Source organism: Falco punctatus (assembly GCF_963210335.1).
Source record: "Falco punctatus genome assembly, chromosome: 9".
Classification (NCBI taxonomy): Eukaryota; Metazoa; Chordata; class Aves; order Falconiformes; family Falconidae; genus Falco; species Falco punctatus.
In genome coordinates, this window is record NC_137589.1 from 26,990,431 (window position 1) to 27,009,358 (window position 18,928).

The window sequence follows — 18,928 nt, forward strand, 5'->3', positions numbered from 1 at the left end:
AAGCTTTTTGAACAAGTTTAAAAAAATTCACCTTTTGCCCAGTGAACTTCTGAACACCTAGGAAAGTAAAATGTGCTACAGTCAGTAGTGAGAAAAGACAAATGTATGAAAAGTCTGTGTGTTTCTTCTGTGGGCATTCCAAGAGCAATAATAACAGAAGAAAACACTCCTCTTTTTGTTCCAGTAATAAGAACATAATAAATCTGGCTTAGTTTAATACTATCTGAAATTAACTGGAAAGATCAAAAAAGAAAGTGATATTAAAACAAAATTCCATTAAGACTTAGTACTAGTAGCTCTGCTGTAATGGTCTTTGCCATAGGTATAGACAAATTACCCTATTTTTCCCTCTTACCTACATTTTATGCCTTCATATTTTTTCTGTTTTATTTTATATTTTTATGAAATTCAATATAGGGAAAAAATTACTGAAATTTGTAGTTATTCTAGTTCTGCTTGCATCTGTCTTGTCAGTCATGTTGTTATTGGCAGCATTCCAGCACTGGGCTGCAAAGGAAATAATACTAGCTACTTAGTTTTTTTGATTCTTTTGCAAAGTGACAATTTCATTTTATCATGTGACCATATTCCTCAGATTTCCTATCTTTTGAAATGTTTAATTTTTTTTTAACTTTATTAAGGTTGTGTGAGTAGGATTGCATTGCAGCTGAAGCTGCTGGGAGCTAAAGACTGCTTGCTCAGTGGGTATTTAGTTTGCTGTAGATGATCATTCATGTGCACCATCATGGCAGGTTGAGCATGTCCGAGCTGGACTTCTATAATACTTTTTTTGCAGTTGCTTTTTTTTGCTGCCTTGGATTGGGATACTGAAGCGAGACAAACTTGTTTCCCTTATGTGCTTAGTAATAACTGCTGCTGCAGGTGCTAGAACAGAATGAGCAAGCCGAGTTTAAAGCAGTGCTGGCATTATAGCCTGTGCTTTTTCAAAGCTGTGCTTCCATTGACTTCAGCTTTAGTTGGCAATGCTTAGCAATTCTGCTAATGCAGCCAAATCCAGGCTGATGTCAGGCACAGAAGAATGAAACACAGCAGTGACCACAGTGAAGTTTGCATTGATAGGAAAGTTGTTTAAGCCATAAGAATTTTAGCTATTCCCAGGATGTCATCTCTTCCTTCTGATCGAAATACTACATGTAATGTCCCAGAATATAGTAAGTAAAAAAAGCTGAGATTTCAGTGAGCCTAACTGGAGGTTTGGTACTCTCCTGGAAACAGTTAATAGTTCAGTGACTGGAGGCCATCTTGTTTCTTGGCAGAGTTGGGCTGTGTTGTGCCACATACTGGTGCGGAAAAAGCTTGAAAATAGAGGGCAGCGTGAAAATGTAGAACACTGAAATAAACTACTGAAACTGTGATATTGTTCAGAATATGTGAAGCTTGGAAACTTAATAGGAAGTCAGTTAGCAGATGGACTGCAATATGTAGACACAAGGAAATGTATCTTTGGAAGGGTCAAGGTATCAGAGGTTTTGCCTTTTGCACACTAAAAAATAGGCAGATCTGGTGTGCCTCACAGTTCAATGTGTATTTTATGCTGCAGATGCAGATGACCATGCCAACAAGGATTCACCACATGGAAAAATACATGATTAAGGACTTTGAGTATGGATGATAGCTAGGCTTGGGCAATGCGTGTTGGATTCCTGACAGGGTAAAACTTTCCATAGAATCACAGAGTGGTCAGGGTTGGAAGGGACCTCTGGAGAACATCTAGTCCAACCCTCTGCTAAAGCAGGTTCTCCTAGAGCATGTTGTACAGAATTGTGGCCAGGTGGGTTATGAATATCTCCAGGGAAGGAGACTGCACAGCCTCTCTGCGCAGCCCGTCCCAGGGCTCTGTCACCCTCAAAGTAAAGTTCATTTGTGACTGTAGTTTATCAATTAGTGGTCAAATGCCTCTGCTGCCATAATCCTCTGCAGAGGCAGAAGAAAATAATACAGCTTCAGTTTTTGGAGCAAGGTGCATGTTCTCTGTGTCTCTCCCATGGGATATGTTGGCCACGTCCTTTTTAGTTCATTAGTTACAATTACTTTGGGTTACTTGTTCAAGCTGAAAGAGGTATTGAGGAAGCCAGGCTGTGTTAAGGTCCACTTAACACCTGTTATGGCCCTAGCTATAGATCTGGTCTTGGCTTTGTCATCCATAATATAAGTCGCAGTCTTTTCTCATTCTTTAGCTTTCCCTTTCTACTAAAGACATGGTTTGTCTATTGGGAGGGAACTAAAGCAGTGCTAGGTATGCCTTGCCCTTATGTGCCCATGCTGTCTGAAGGGGGCAGGACAAAGCGCACCACATTACAGGGTATGACAAAGAGGAAAAGTTCTTTTGATTTAAATGTTACACATACATGTCAGTTATATACTTAAGGTACTGCTAAGTAATCTTTGTTTCATAATTAAGGTAACTTTAAGAATGTCTTTTCCCCTCCTGGGATTTGCTGACACACTGATTACACCTCAGCCTTCTCCTGGAATAAGCAACACAGGCATCTGTCCTAGAGATAAGCAGACCTCTTCAAAGCACTGTTTTGATTCATTCCTGGAGCTGGTTCGTTATGTGTATTGGATGGAGACTGGAGACCTCTGAGAAATTATTATGGTTCTGTAATTAAAGACTAGCATAATACATATGCACAGAAGTATAAAATGCAAATTACTGTATTTTCTCATTTTATTTTAGTGTCTTTACTCTGAAGTTATTTTTTGTCTGTTACTCTTTTTGGGTTTTTAGTTGTTTGTTTGGTTCTTTTAATTAACAGACAGATTATAGATACTGTATTTTGTAACATTTTTAATCAGCCCTACAAGTAAGATATTTAAAGGTAGAAAATTGAGACCCAGCTTCAACTGAAAGTCCATTTAACTTTGTGATACTTCAAAAATCCGATTGTGCGTGTGGGTTTGTAATTTTCCAGTATGCTTTACATATACACTTCGAGGCAGTCTGTGTTGTGGATAAACTAAGGGCTGGGATTTAAATTTATGGGACCTGTATTTTCTCTAAGAGTTATTACTAAGCTTTTTTTTTTCTTTCAAGAGTAGAGTATTGTAAGACCTGAAATATGCTGCCACATATAGTAGCATCTGACAAGGAAGGAGTTGCTATCTGTACACAGCAGAAGTACAATCCAACGTGGGCAGACTGGACTTAATCTTTTGCTAACTTAGTGATTGCAGTGCAGCCAAAGGCAGTGCCTTGTAGCTGGAGATTTCTCTTTTATCCATAATGTAGTTTATCTAAGTAGGTCTCAGGATCTTTGTCTTCTCTACAAGATCCCAGCAGACTTTCCAAGACTTGCTGGATTTTCAAGCTTCTTTTCCAAGTTTTTTGTTCTGCTTTATAATTATTTATTTTGTATTTTGATTTCTATTCATGGTCCTAGACCCAGAACTTCCTGTCAAAGTTCTCACATTCTACTAAGGACCTTTATGAATTGTTTCCATTGTTGGGATTGGTTGGTAGTAGGTCGGTAGCCTATGGAAACAATGCACCAGGTAAATCCAGGAGATGGAACAGTATCAGTTCACAAAACCAGGAGAACCTGTTCATGCTGAGAAATAAGGAAACATCATCCTGTGCATATGTGTGTGTAAGCAGCAGGCTTCTTGGAAGAAATTGCTGAATTTAGGAAACAATCTTCAAATCTGCTGAGTACAAATTAGTTACTACTGAAATGAAAGCTACTAAGAAAAATGGTAGTAGCAGTTTTACTTATGAGTGAGGATGTTAGCTCTGACTTACTGGTTTTATCATCCGCACTACATAATCTATAGTCAGCTTGCGTTATACCTATGCATGTACTGCAATATACTTGTAAAAATCTGTTGTGTCCACATTTCCTTTACTTGATTTAGCTTGCTCAAGTACTACAGTGGGAAGTGTTATAATTGCCTAGGTTAAGGATTTTGGTTAAATTGATCTTTCTGTGTCTAATGTAGGTCTAATTTAATCTTGAAAATATATTGCAGGTTTGTGTGCTCCTTAAAAGATTAGAAAGATCCTACATTCTAGCAAACCTGCCCTGTATAGCCCTGCCTTTGATGCTACGATATTTTTTTTCCCACCCTTTTTTTCATGTGCGTCCATGTGCCCAGCTCCTTGGGAAGTTTTAGAACAAAGTAGGACCTCCCAGGGATTTACTGCTATAGTAGCATACTTAAAATATACATATGTTAATGAAGGACAATTAAATTTAATCTGTAGGCTGTGTCCTCTTCTGAACTCGCTCCTCCTGACCTCTAAGACTGTAATCTAAGGAATGCTTAAAGCTGGAATATCATTGTGCCAAAAGCAGCAGTCCTGCCCTTTTGCTTTCCTGCCAGTGTTGGTTTTGCCAGCTCAGCTCTGCTACAGCTATATGGTAAACCAGATCAGGGGACTGATCTGACTGAAAAAACACTTCCCCACCCCTATTTAGGATATAAGCTGTATGTTTGTTTTCATATTTTCTCTTAAAAAAATGCCATAGTTCAGTACTGTGACATCTGACCTCCTTAAGTATTCACAGTATAGGTATTTAAAAGAAACAAATAGAAAAAGACAATTAAAATTCTTGCTTGAAGGGAATAACGTAGACCCTGTTTAATCAAGTTTTCTCATATATCACAAGAATGGATTTTTTTTTTTTACATCCAAGTTAAATGTTTTCTTTTCCATCTAGCCTAGCATTTCTTTTCCATCTAGCCTAGCATTTCTTTTAAGGAAATGAATATGAAATAAAACAAGCTCTTCTCTCCTACTACCTAATACCAAGCAGTGGGTTGTTTTAACCAAAATGAAGTTTTCTGTTGGGGAAAAAAATTACCTCAGGGTTTTGTGCGGGGTGGGGGTGGTGTGGTGTTCCTACCTGCCCCAAGATCTATTTTAGATTTCCTTGGCATAAATTTTATTTTATATTCCATATGTATTGATCCACTTGAATAGGTGAGCAAGTACTTTCTTAAATATGGTATACAAATGTTTGCTTTTTAAGCAGCTGTAGAAGACAAAAATAATCAACAACGAAAACTGAAAAACAGTGAGCTCATTTGAACTTCAGTGCTTAGTATAGCTTCTAACAGGAATAAAGTAGTATTCTTTGGACACCACGTTTGACTGCCAAAAATGCTCAATAGGTGAAATAAATGTGTGAAGAAAAGAATGGTAGTCCACTTACAGAAAATACATTATCATGTTGGAGAAGCGGTGTTGGATCTACAGTTTAGGGTAGGTGGATTGCAGGAACACAATGTTTTTGACAGTAAGAACTGCATTTCAGAGCTTTCTGTAACAGCAAAATTTTAATAACATATATTTATTTGAATTCTAGAACAAGAATATTAAAACATAACTTAGTTATACCGGTGAACTCGTTCTTCCCTTTACTTTTATTTAAAGACAGCCTAAGAAAAAGAGGGTTCAAGAAAAATAATACTTAAGACAAAAATTTTTTTTACATTTTCTATGGATACTGCTGCTTCTTGTCTAAGGATTTTAAATTTTATTATTTCAAGTAAGAAGATTATAATGTAGTGACCAGCATGTGGAAAACATTGTTCCATGAGTTTTGGGGGCATATTACAACAAAGGTTTCAGTTTGCATAGTAGAGTGTTATAGCACTTTTTATTAATTGTAGCATAATATAGTGTGCAAAGGAAAACCGCTATCTTGTGCTTTACTTCTTTTTAATAATAGTGATGATAATAAGAAAATTAATGTTTTTTTAGAAATTGTCTGACTACAAGGGGCCATTCTGTTAATGGATATGGGTAGATTGTTCCCTCCATAAGATTGTTCCTGAACTTTGAAACTGGTTATTTTAACAGGCCTGCTAAAGGTTGTTTGTGGTTTGGTTTGGGTTTGGTTTTTTTTTTTTTCCTTATTCTCTTGTACTTAAAAAACAGAGGCTGAACTACAGCAAATTAAAAATGAGAGATTCAAGCAATACAAAGCAACCCTTGCTCAGATTTTTGAGTGCCCCAGTGTGAAAGTGTTGCATATCCTATTTGCTTTTTGTTTTGTCTTGCATTTAGTGTACTTTCCTTAAACCTGTGAGATTCATGTTAGACATTTGAAGAATTACTTGATACTTTCTGCAACAAATGTGTCTGCTGGTGTCTTGAGCATTGCTTGCTTTTGCTGTGTGACAGAAGGCAGATCATGAAGCTGTAAAACAAAAATCTCTGAACTCTGGAACCACTTCTCCAGTGTAAACATTAATATTGCTTTATTTCTAAGCTCTTATTTAAATGATAATGTTTAGAATTAACTGTTGTTTAGATGTATAATTTTGGAAGTATTAAAAAGCCTGTCTCCATAGCTGTACTGGTGAAAGCAGCAGTTGCAAAATGAAGGGTGTCATTTTAATAACTGTAGGCTTCTATTTATCTATTTTTTTGTAATATAAAAAGTTCTATTAAGAAGAAATGTAAAATTGGATGCTGGAGTTTTCTAAAATAAGAAATGAGCCTATGTTAGAAAATTATTTTTTCTGTAATAATCTTTCTTTCCTTTTTTTTGTTTGTTGTTCTTTTGTTTTTGTTTTTTTTTGTTTGTTTGTTTTGTTTTGTTGTTTGTTTTTTGTTTTTGTTTTTGTCTTTTAGGACCGGAATAGGCCCTATGACACTTTTAACTTGCACTCTTTGGAAAATTCCTTAATGGATATGATAAGGACTGATCATGAGCCTCTGAAAGGTAAACACTACCCTCCCAGTGGCCCACCAATGAGTTTCGCTGATATAATGTGGAGGAATCATTTTACAGGTTAGGAATATTCATATGTCCATGCTTGCTTGGTGCTTAAACAAAAATCAGCTTTTCAGTATTGCTATAAACTTTTTGCTAATGAATGAGTTGTCAGTTACATAAAGCATCTGTTTTCCCATCTTAAGATAATCATCTCTACTATAGGAGGATAAGGTGAAATGTGTATACATTTATCGTAAGTGCACAATCATAATATTATCTGACTGGCATTTCTGAAACTTAGGTTTGTGTCTCAGCAAATCGCACAGTTGGGTTTCCTGCTGCAGTCACTCAGTTCAGAAAATGTGTAGTACAACTGGAGTCCAGTTTCTATGTTCAACATCTTATTCAAAGTTAATACTACTCTTAGTTTTGGATCATAAGCTAGTGTACAGGCTTCTGAAACAACCACTCTGTCAAGTTACTCGTTACAGTTCTTTCAGGTTTCTTTAAAAAAAAAAATTCTTAATCTGGATTTGAAATTGTCAGGGAGAGTCAAAAGCTATTAGATGTTAAGTGCTGGGAAAGTTTTGATTATTTATGCTACTAAACAATGTTTGTTCTACCAGGTGTAGCATTGGAGATAAAAGCATTTCTAATACTTAGCTGATACTGAATAGTGAAAGGTTGTGGCAGCATTTCAATGAATAAATATTCCTGATGCAGCTGCACACTCCTCTGTCTTAATCTTCCATCGGTTAAATTTAAAGATAGGTACACGTTCTTGCTCACATGCATTCTGGCTGACTTTGAAGACTGAAGCTAGTAATAAGTCATATACAAAGAAAGTATTGAACTAGAAATGATTCCCAAACTCTCAAGAAGTCAGGGCACTGGAACTGATAGAGAAGAAATGTAGCTGTGTATATAGCATTTCCTATGCTAATGCTTATATACACGATTGCCTTGTTTGCTCCTCTCCCCATTTATATGTTACATGTGGAAAAATATTTTTTCTTGGTCTAAGGTCTTGTGCCTTTTTCACCATCTTTCTGGGTACAAAGTTGTTTGGTTTTTTTTTTATAACCATAACAGACTGAGTTCTGTGCTCTCTGCTCATGTAACCTGTTCTTTCCACTATTATCTTGAAATTCTCTGTGCTATATAGCCTTCATGTGTCTTTAGCCATTATTCAGCTGCCTAAAATGGAAAGAAATACTGTCTCATGTCTATTCTGATCATAGTCCTCCAAAATAAGTGTAAACCTGAAACTTATAACAAACAAGCTCACCAAAATTGAGATTTCTGCTGGATATACGTTTCATATGGTTGTTATTAAAAAAAAATAATAAAAAATAGAAATTGCTAGTAGGTAGATTTTAAGTATTTATTGTATCTTATTAAATGTATTATAATCTAGCTAAAACGTCATGGTTTTTAAAATTAGTATTTATTTAAGTATACAACTTGAGACTAATTTTTTAAAGACTGAATTTCTGTTTGAACCTGAGCATGGAAAAAATGAAAGATTGGATTAGAAATTGTATTACTCTAGAAAAAGACTTTAACATCATGTAAGTGCAATTTTACTTATACTTCCATTATTGTCTCTTTATAACCATTTTTAAATGTATTTTAGTCAGAATATTAGCACATAAAAAAATAATGGGTACAAATCTTTAATTCCTTTGTGTTGTTGGGTTATTCTATCAAGAATAGCTTCCAATACTCAGCTGACGTAGTCTGTATAAGTGTTGCAAGTGGTTTCCACAGCTGTAACAGAGTGTCATAATGCTATGTAATGTTGGCATTTTGCATGAGGTAGAAATGAAGTTCTTGGTTTCATTAAGCATCTTTATGCTTTTAAAGAAAAGTATTCTTTCCAAATCAAACTTAATATTTTCATCTCCCCTAGGTTCTCAATTTATGTAGAAGACTGACTAATTTAAATGGACATCTGAAAGCAGTAGGAGCTGTTTCCCTCTGCTCAAAATGTAAAACTGAAGAGTTGAATATTAATTGTAAAGTTTGAGTTGATCTTTTCTATTCACTACTGTGACCATTGGCTTTACTTAAACAAACACTTGTCACTTACTGGACAGGCTCTTTCTGTCTGTCTCATTTCCTCATTTAGTGCTGCTCACCTGTTTTGGCCTTTCTGCCTTCTTACTTAGCTGTCTAGCAGCTTCCAGTCCAGTAATTGCTGGGAGAAGTCTTGTTTAGTATTAGTTATCTCTGTCTCTGCCCAGCTGTTTTTTCCCCCGTGAATATGGTTAATTCCCTGCCTTGCTTTCTTTTCCCTCTAACTACAGGGCTTACTTTGCTAACCTCCAGCCTTGGCTTGACCTAGCATGCACTTTCCTCTACTTCTGTTTTCACCCGATGCAGCATGACTGGCAATATTCATAGGAGTGGCTGTTTCAGGACATGTTCGTTCTCCCTTCCAAGAAGTGTCTTCCTCTGTGTTAAACAGATCTGTGTTACTATTTTAACTGAAACCTTTTCATGAAAGCCTAACTAGTTTTCTGCAAACATTGATCTACTCCTCAAATCGCTTTCCTGTTGCATTTTTTTGTTGCCTTTTCTGTGAAAACTGGTCTTGACTCTTCCCCTGTACCTTCACATTTCTGCTTTTCCTCCACCAAAGATGCAGAAGGTTTTCAACTGCTGTCCTTCTCTGCACCTTCCTCAAATTTCACTTAACCTTGTCTTCTAAACTAATTTGCTTTTCTTCTTATTTATCCTGCTCTCCTCTGGCTCTCCCCCTTAAAGTAGCAGCATGTTTTAGTCTGTAATCACCTTGAGAAAGTATGTTCCTGACTCTGCTTGCTTTTGCTTGTTTCGTAAGTAATGTTCAAGTTTTTATTTATTTTTACCTTGAAGCTTTTTGAATGTACTGGTTATGTCATTCGGTTTGATTTTTCAGTTTCTCATAGACATTACTGTGTGAATGCCTCTTGTGCAAAATTTCAACTGCTTTTTCTTCAATCTTATTAACTTAATCAAATCTCATAGCTACTTCCTCTGCATTTTATTTCCTCTGTCTTTCAGGAGTAAACTAGGTGTGTGTTTCCCTTTTAAATCTTCCCTTCCTCTGGCATCTGTGACTGTCCGCTCTTAGGTTCTGTGTAGCTTTTTCTTGTATAGATAAGAAAGTAAACCAGCCACAAATCCTTGTTTAAAAAACAAAGAAAAACAGTGAGATGGTTTTCAAATGACTTTTTGTTTGCCTTTTGGTAAACAAGCCTTGTTTTCTCAAAAAATTTTAGCTAACAGTGCTTACATGTCAGTTGCCCTTATATTTACTACCCAAATTTTTAAACAGAAGAGGTGAAAAGGCGAAGTACCAAAAGCCTCTGATTTTGAAAACACAGAAGGATTTAATTCTAGAAAAATTATGCATATCTTGGAGCCTCCAATGCATGTTACAAAGCCAGTGCAGCTATTTCAGGATCATTTCAGCCTGCTGCTAGCAACAAAGTCTTGAGGAAATGTGTGTTTTTAGAAGTATTGTCTGCATATGTATTCATTAGTAAAATATTGCAGGTGGTTTATTGGAAGTTTGAAACATTGCTTGGAACATAGCCCCTCTTGGCATATGTGCCCCCTTGCATCCCAGCAGATACTTGAAACAAAACATAATTATCTCAGATATAGAACAAAGGCTGTAGGTTAGAATGTGGATGGGAAACCATAAAAGATTCTGATGTGAAGACCAAATTGAAATGGTTCTGGGATATTTTCTTCTCATTCTCGGGTGTAAGTTCTTCATGCTCTACGTTGTTCAGTGGAGGTGGTGGAGAAGCTCAGGGATGGGAAAGGAAAAGCCTGTCCACTTGTTTGTAATAGCTGAAGCTTTATAGTTTCTCTGAATCTGAGGTATGATCAGACTTTGTCCTGCAGGCAATGGAAATTGAGTTTATTTCAAGGTCAACACAGCAGGCCACTTCTTTTAGGCGTGATCCACTGGGCCTTGAGAGTACATGTGATTAAGTGGCTTTTCCGGGGTGGTGGTGTTTGCTTTCAAGTGTGGAACAAGGGAAAGGCTGAAGTATTGTTAGTGCAGCAGAAGCTAACTGATGCTCAGTCCTGCAATATTGAATTACTTGTGTTTAGTGAGTGCTAAGACAGTGTGACAGGCTGGCTTGGTGCTCTCCAGCTAGGACAGCTAGAGTCACTTAGTTCTTTTTGGGTGTTTCTTGCTGTAACAGAGATTTGATACCTAGCTTTGAGGTTTCTGGTCTAGGGTAAATTACCAGCTTACCCATCTACATCACATTTTATCTTGAGCCAAGTCTTGGGAGGAGGTGTTTGGTGGCAGCTCTTACTCTGTTTCTTTCTAAAACTGATTTTTTTTTTTCTCAGCATTTTCTGCCAGATAGGGGTACCCTGCTGTATGTTCCTGTCTTTCTGTCCTTGTAGTCTGGGAACTGTGTAACTTTACAAATTGTTTGCCATTTTCATGCTTTTGAGAGCTAAAGAATACAAACTCATTAAAAAGCAAGTCTTGTTTTCTCTCAAGGCAGTTAGGCAGGCTTCCTTACCTGCTTTCTGTGCAATCAAGACCAGGTTCAACACTTTTCTTCTCTTTCAGTCAATAGTCATAAATCCTGTTCTCCTTTCAAAAAGGAGAAACAAAGTACAGTAAAAGAATTGTTAAGCTTCTTCTAGTTAAAGACTAGTTACTGTATATGGCCAAGGGTGCCTAGTTGTTTCCTGTGTCAGTCATAACCAGGCCTATGTGATGGAAGTGTGCAATATCTTCTAAGATGTTTTTTCCTGAACTGTTTTCTTAGTTGCTTGTAATGTATTTTATGGGAGAGAGTTTTGCTTTAACAAGGAAAGGGTATATTTGCAGCATTTTGTAACCTGTTGGTATTTACATACTGCTTCTACCTAATGCTGTGGGGCAAAACTGAATTATCAGAATAGCTGTGGGTAGATGCTACTTACTACAAAAACATTTTTTTCTACATCAAAGTGTCTTCTGTCTATGGTGTAATATGTCACTGTTGCAATAAGTTTATCCGTGTCAAACTATTGCATTACAACACAAACAGAGGCATTCTGATCTATAAAAAATATTTTGATCAGTAGTAACTAGCAGCTGCCTTTGTTCTATTTTTAAATAATTAAATAAAACATTTCAGCTGTGTTAGATTGTATGCTATGCACATGTGCTACTGATAGGTCATGAAACGGAATAAAAAATAAAACTGAGGAGAGAAATCATGTCCCTTTTGAAATATTTTAAATTTACTCTTACAGTAGCTAACTAATATGGGTTTTATTTTAAATCAGAATGGAAACACACTTTGTAATGTGCAAATCCCTAACTAACAAAAATTCTGAGGTTTTAAAAAAGTATGAATGTGACATCTTCAAGTATGAGTACTTGGAGACAACATATGTACAAGGAGAATTTAGAGTAGGCTTTATTAAAACTAATTGTAATGAATATCATACTACAGAAGGTTACATCAAATGTGTTGATTATGTCATAATATTTCAGTAGAATGTACATGCTCCCTGACTATCTCTTAGCATTTGCTGTTCTGAGATTGTTTGAGACTTTGAATACAAATGTATTCATTCAGAGGTAGAAACAGTGTCTGTGGGGAAACTTTTTATCTTGATTTTCAGTATTTAAAATGAATGACACCATATATTTGGACAACAGAAAACTGGAGTTACTGGCGTTACTAATTTTTAACTATTGTGAAGACTGTATCAGGTCACATGAAAACTAAGTAAGATTTCAAGATTTCCTGTTTACATTTAACTGTTGTTTGAGGTTTGACAGGAGTGTTTAAAGATTATATAAAACTTGGATGATATTTTAATACATATAGAATGGACCTTTACGTTTCCATCTTGATCTTTAGTTAATTCAGTGCATGCCATCAGATTTTGTTCAGCTCTAATTCTTCATAGGCTTTTTGTAAGCAAAGCAGTAAGTTTGCCACATGACCTGAGAAGAGTGAAGGTGAATAGATCGTATTTGTGTTTGCAGTCTGCAACTGAACACAAAGGTTGTGCAAACAGAACAAATGTTGTCATCTCAGTCCTGGAAATGGTGCCACCCATTTACAGCTTTTTGCAACACTTCATTAGAAATAAGTGCACTGTAACAGTGTTTCTCGAAATCCTGATGCTCGTCAGACACCTTTCTGTAAATGCATGTAAAAACCAGAGTGAGCAGACAGAAGTTTGCACATCTATTTGTGTGTAAAACTAGGCCACTCAAGTTAATCCTTTTAAAGGAAACATACTCTTACTTCCTTTCCATTTGAAACTCTGTGTATTTAAGAAAATCCTCTGTAATATTTTTCTCTTCAGTACAGAATATGACTATTAAATGGTTCATATTTCTTAAATTAAGTGTTTTCATCAATGATCCTGTAGTGTGATCATACTGTCTAATTTGCTGCTGGCATCCAGCATGTCCTTGTCTTTGACCTGCTGAATCTGTTTTGGGCAGGACTGATGGTGCTTTTTTGTTTGTTTTGTTTAGTTTAAGGAGTGCTGATGCAGATACCCATTTTTCCTTCTCTTTATTTCCATCTTTTCATTGTACTATTGAAGACTGGCCCCAGAGACCTAAAGCCCTTTTTGTCTTTCTTACTTCTCTGCTGTTTTGAGTGTTTTGTATATATTGGCATAGACTGCTAATGAAAAAGTCTGCTTTCATATTGGTGTATTTTAGAAGTAAAGCTAAACTTCTTTTTATGTTCATCAGGTCTTGCTTTTAAAGTACTACTGTTTTGAAAATTTAACTGTTTTCAAGCTAAAAATCTTTGTACTAAAATATATGCAAGACTTTGTGTTTAATTGGAGCTATTTACTTAGGAAAAGTGCATTCTCTTGTAATGTAGATGCTGTTGTATTTTATAGGTTGCTTTCTCTACTGATGGCATATATTTGTTTAGTCAGTGATAGGAAGAAGTTAGTATCAGCAAGCTTTGTTACTGATACAGATGATAATTATACAGTTCTGTTCACATTGCCACAATATATTTGCACAGTAAAAATATAGATGTGTAACACCAGTAATCGTTCTTAGTATTTCCCTTCTGGCAAATACTAGTATTTTTGTTCTGCTGAGTATGTTGATGTATAAAAGATATGCAAGTTGCAAGTAGGTGTTTAAATTATGTGTGAACAAATGGCAGCTAGACCTCAAAAAAAAAAAAAAAAAAAAAAAAAAAAAAAAAAAAAAAAAAGGAGGGGAGGGGGGGAAGAAGGGAAGAAAAAAGAAAGCCATCAAACTTCTTCAGGGAGTTACCTTTTATTTTTATGATTCTCTATGCAGACCCTTGCTTACGCAGTTCTTGCTTTTGAAACTGTTTTGTGCATGTACGCTGAGTTAGTGTAGCACCAGTTTCAGGTGCCTGTAGTTTTGGGGGAAGAGGAGAGAGAGCGGTTTGAGGTCTACTCAGGTAAAAATGCTTAAAATTCTTGTATATACACACAGGTACTTCATGCTTGTTGGCCATTTGTGAATCATGGAGCGAAGACTCGTGCTTGAGCTGGGGTATGGGGGGGTGTATGTGTGTTGTTAGGCTGTGCTTAAAGTAGACCCCCAAATACATATGGGTCAAAATAATCTTATTTCAGATGTTTGAGGGAATACTGGTCTGGCTTTGATTTTTGCATGTGTCTGTGTCTAACCTTTGCTCTACCCCATTTGCTATCTATCCATCCCAATAACCATTGCTGTTTTGTAATGCCTGTTGTTGGCACCAACTCTGAAATAATTTGATAGAAAAGATAAGAATGTTAAAGGAGGTGTTATTACTAAGGAAGTGTAGCAGACCTAATCCTGTTGCCAGTTTCATTTGACCTTGCCATTGGAGTCACTACTCACAACTTTGAACTGATATCAATAATGATTTTAAGAACTGCATGACAGGAAGCTCTCATTCCCTGTAAGTTCAGGAAAGGTAAAAAGCAGGTCAACTTTGCTATTTTCTAGTAAACCTTATGCAAAATACCAATTGATGAATTAGTGTGAGTTTTACTCAAGATATAACCAATGAACCTTGGTTCTTGTAACGCGAAAATGACGAGAACAGGTAACTGTAATCTTAAAACTCCTTCACTGAGTGAGTGTTCGTGGCAGGATCTGATCAGGCTTTCACAAGTTCAAAAAAACCATAGACACTCAGGAAAAGAAAATGAATAAAAAGAAAAAATAAATTCAGAAATCCCTTAAGGTGAAAACAATAGTTACAGATCTGACACTGGTTAATCACTGGTGTTTGTTTCAGATGCAGAAAAATAATGGTTATATCAGCATATCTATACAAAGATGAGGTTATAGATTGGTTTTACACTTGTAAACAGATTGTGCTTATAAGCTTGAATATCTGCTAAAAATAGTGGATTTTAAAGTTAAGATTAAGGGGACAACCACAGGCAAGCCTGGCAGTAAACACTGTCAAAAAACTGCAACAGTGGTAAAGCTCTGCCTGATATCCAGATTTGTTATTTCTGGAACACCACTCTTTCTCAAAACTGTTTGTGTAGCTTGAAATTATCTAGACAATTGAAAAAAAAAAAAGATCAGATTAAATATTTGTGAAAGATTTAATAAAGAGATTCTATGTGGGAAGGGTATACTTAAGTTATTGGAAAGATTTCAGAATTGTTTCAAAATCATGACTCTTTTCTACTAAGAATGAGGTGAAGTTAATTTCCATTTAATGTCATATTTCCAATATAATACAGAAGAGAAGATGTGCATACTTGAGATGTGCTCTAAGAAGGAATTCGGCACTGTGCCATGACAAGCATGATATTGGACATGCAGCAGAACAATTAGGCAGTCCAACCAGAAAAGTGTCTCCAAATGCTGTTAGGAGAGAGAATTTAAGGAATTTAACAATGTTAAAATGTGCAAGAGAGGAGCCTGGGCTATACAAGAATCATTCAACCCTCATACTCTGAAATGCTTAAAGACCAAGAGGTATAAAACTGGATTATTTTTTTTTAAATTAAGAATTGAAAAGACTTGTGTAAAAGAGTGATTATTGTTGCAGCCTAACTGCAGTAATATAAGTGTGTGTTATAAAAGCACATAACTATCTACTGAGTATATTTTCAATTATGAAACCAAGACAGGCAAACTGAAAATGGCAGATGTACACCTAATACAAGTACTAGGGATGTTGTTACTGGAAGGGTTCCTATTTATGACTTCAGTGAACTGCTGGAGTCCATAACGTCTGTGCTCTAACTTCTCTGTGTTTTTGATTATTGTGCTTAAGATTCTTGAAAGTAGAAATTTTATCCAGAGATTTTGTCTTAAAACTATAATTAGAAATATGTGCTTATATAGACTTCATAAAGGTCCAGGTAGCATACATGTGCTTTTCTTAAAATTGTTTACTGATAGTAATTTCTGTGTTTAACCCAAATAGATCCTTGAAAGTGCATATTCTTAATTACATTTTACAGTCTTACGTTGCACCTTTAAATGAATATATTTATAATTTCCTTCTTGTGCTCTCTTCTTTTTCCTTAGATAATTACACAGTTTTGTAATCTGCATGTGGCCTTTGTTTTCAATTGAATAATTTGCTCAAAACAAGATGATACTCAAATGTTGTAGCTAACATGAAAGGCTATATAATTATTAACTAATTGTCTTATAATTGTACCATTACCAATCTGTTTTGAATGCTTTTAATACAGGTGTGTTTTGGAAGTATTCCATTAATTTGTTTCTATAGAATTGCACTAGGGGACTTCTGAAGATGTACAGAATTATTCTGCACAGTTGCTTAGCTCAGTGTGAGAACATGTTCTTCTACTTGTGCTGCTCTGTATTTTCTGCTCCTCTTAAAAGATAGCTGACAAGAACTGTTTAAAAATAGCAGGCCAAGGGCAGGTGACAAAATGTCACACAAGCAGCACCTGGTCCAGTGACAGCCTGGAGGGAGGAAAAAAACAAACCCAGATGTCACAGATACGATTCTATTTCTGAAGCTGGTCAAACAGCAGAATTTCAGCTCCAGCAAAGGAAAAGAGAAGGGCCCATCCAAGCATTATGCATTCAAATTTTACTCTTGTTTTTTTCATAGCTGTTCCCTTTTGTCTATTACAAGTATTAGTTTACAAGTATAGATTATTATATACACCTTTTCTCTTTACAAGTAATACCTGTAACCGCACACTCATTAATATGCTGTTAAAGAAAACGGAATTAATGTCAGTCTTGCAAGATTTCTGAAATATTTTAGCACAAGCTTATGCTAACAAATAATAGCAGCTTTAATGTTTCTGTAGTGCCAGATTAATATGAAAATATGTATAGGAGAATTATGACAGTAATTAATGAAGATCTCTTTAAGAAGCTTTGTGCAAGGAGTTGGAAAGTGAAAATGGAAAGTTTATTTACCTTCTTTCTGCCCTCACTTCTTTCTGGAGGTGCTGTTTGCTTCGTAGTCTTATTGTGGTGGCACTTTTTTCTGAAAGAATCAGAAAATTATGATATGAAGAAAATAAATATTTGCTTTTCTTAAACTGCTTGTGACTTCATTTCAGAAGGGTACTGAAAGTTCATGTTGCATCTGTTCAGAAAGAATATTAATTACAGCACTGCAGTTTCTGTGACTAGAAATAGAAGGCTTTAACTTATCGCTAGGAGTTAAAATGTTGGAAAAGATTGGCTTTAGTTCTGCTTTGTCAAAGCATAGTTGTTAAAACTTGGTTTTGCAGAAGTACAGCAACTTAATGGTTATATTGGCTCTTCAGTATAGTAAGTAGGTCTTGAGCACCCATATTTGAGTGCCTATGTAGTGAAGAAATGTAAACTGCTTGCTTCCTTTGCTCCCGAATTTAACCACAAATCTGGAGAAACGGAGAGCATATGAAGTGGATTACAACACTTATAAGTAACTTGTTACTTAAATGAAATAAAAGTTTTATGTGGCTATAATGATCCTTTTATATATTTTTCCAAATGAGGACTAATACCAATTATAGCTTTTAAACTGTTTCAGGGTTTTATTTAAGAAAGTCCTGTTACACAGTTTCTTCAGAGTAAGTTTTTAATACTTCAGCTCGGTTAAATACTATCTAAAATGAATCTTAACAGTAGCAGAGTTGGCTCATTTCTTGCTTGGATGGTAAAAGTGGACTGAGTCTCCTTTGAAACAAAGTAACCATCTAAATTAGTTCCCACTTCCAGTTCCTGTAGTCATCAAAGATCTTAAGCCAAGCTTTCAAGTGTTAAATCTCACCTGAGAAAACTGGTACTGTTTTGTATTTCTCTAGCTTCCTGGAAACTGGCACTAGCAGAGTTCATTTGAATTTCATGGTGAACCTTCTGTATATGATGGCTTTGTATTATGGGTCAAGAATAAATATTTCCCAAAGTATATATGAAAGTACTCCATGAGAATAGCACTCCCTCCAACCTAGTGTCCTGTCTCAAGTAGTAAGCCATAGCAGGTTTTTTAGGGAAGAATACAAAACCGGGGTAAGCACTCTTCTCTCCAGCAATTAACTTGAGAGCTTCTGGTGTCACAGGTAGTATGGAAAACAGTGATTTATTTTTACCAGTTCAGTGGAGTTTTTATAATGCTGTACCTGTTACTTGAAGCTAACTATAAGTGGCATAACTGCAAGGTTGAACTTTGAGGCCTTATTTTGAAAGGGTAAAAGTAATATTTTCCTACTACAAAGGGAAGGGATGTATTCAAAGATAATTATTTAATTGTTTGTTTTGTGATTTTCAGTATTTTAAATACATAACACTGAGGTACTATGGAGTTAAATATTGTAAATATGTATTCTTGGGAAGTTGTCTTCAGTAGGTTGAAGATTTGGCTACCCTGAATGTTCATTCACTTTAGCAATTTTTCATATTAATGAATTTAATTCAGTTTTGAAATAAAAACATTAAAAATAGTTTTTCTTTACATTGCAGGGCGTATGGGAATAAACTTCCATCATCCAGGAACAGACAATATTATGGCTCTTAACAGTAAGTAGTTAATATCTAGTGACTAATATTGTCATGTTATTATTTCTTACATTTGTTGTGTACATAACTGTACAGTTAGACATAAATGTGTAATAATAATATTTGCATAGAAGTTGTTGCACCCTCTTTTCATAAATTGTTCATCTCTAATTTTATTGGTAGAATTGGTGATTCTTTATATTAGCTTTAGAATAGCTTTGTGTGTTCCACTGAAAGCTTCATGATGCCTTGGTGTTCCCTCTTTTGTAGG

General features: G+C 35.6%; 1 protein-coding gene across 7 annotated transcripts in view; it reads left to right on the plus strand.

The window, feature by feature from the left end:
- The window catches only part of CPEB3 (cytoplasmic polyadenylation element binding protein 3), a 92,296-nt gene that overhangs the window by 26,234 nt on the left and 47,134 nt on the right, over positions 1 to 18,928 (plus strand). For 4 of the 7 annotated variants that reach the window (XM_080403611.1, XM_080403612.1, XM_080403608.1 and 1 more), the window contains exons 3-4: positions 6,605 to 6,764; positions 18,622 to 18,678. In XM_080403611.1, the coding sequence (XP_080259737.1) occupies positions 6,605 to 6,764; positions 18,622 to 18,678 (217 nt within the window). The other 3 variants (XM_080403609.1, XM_080403613.1, XM_080403614.1) reach the window with 3 other exon arrangements.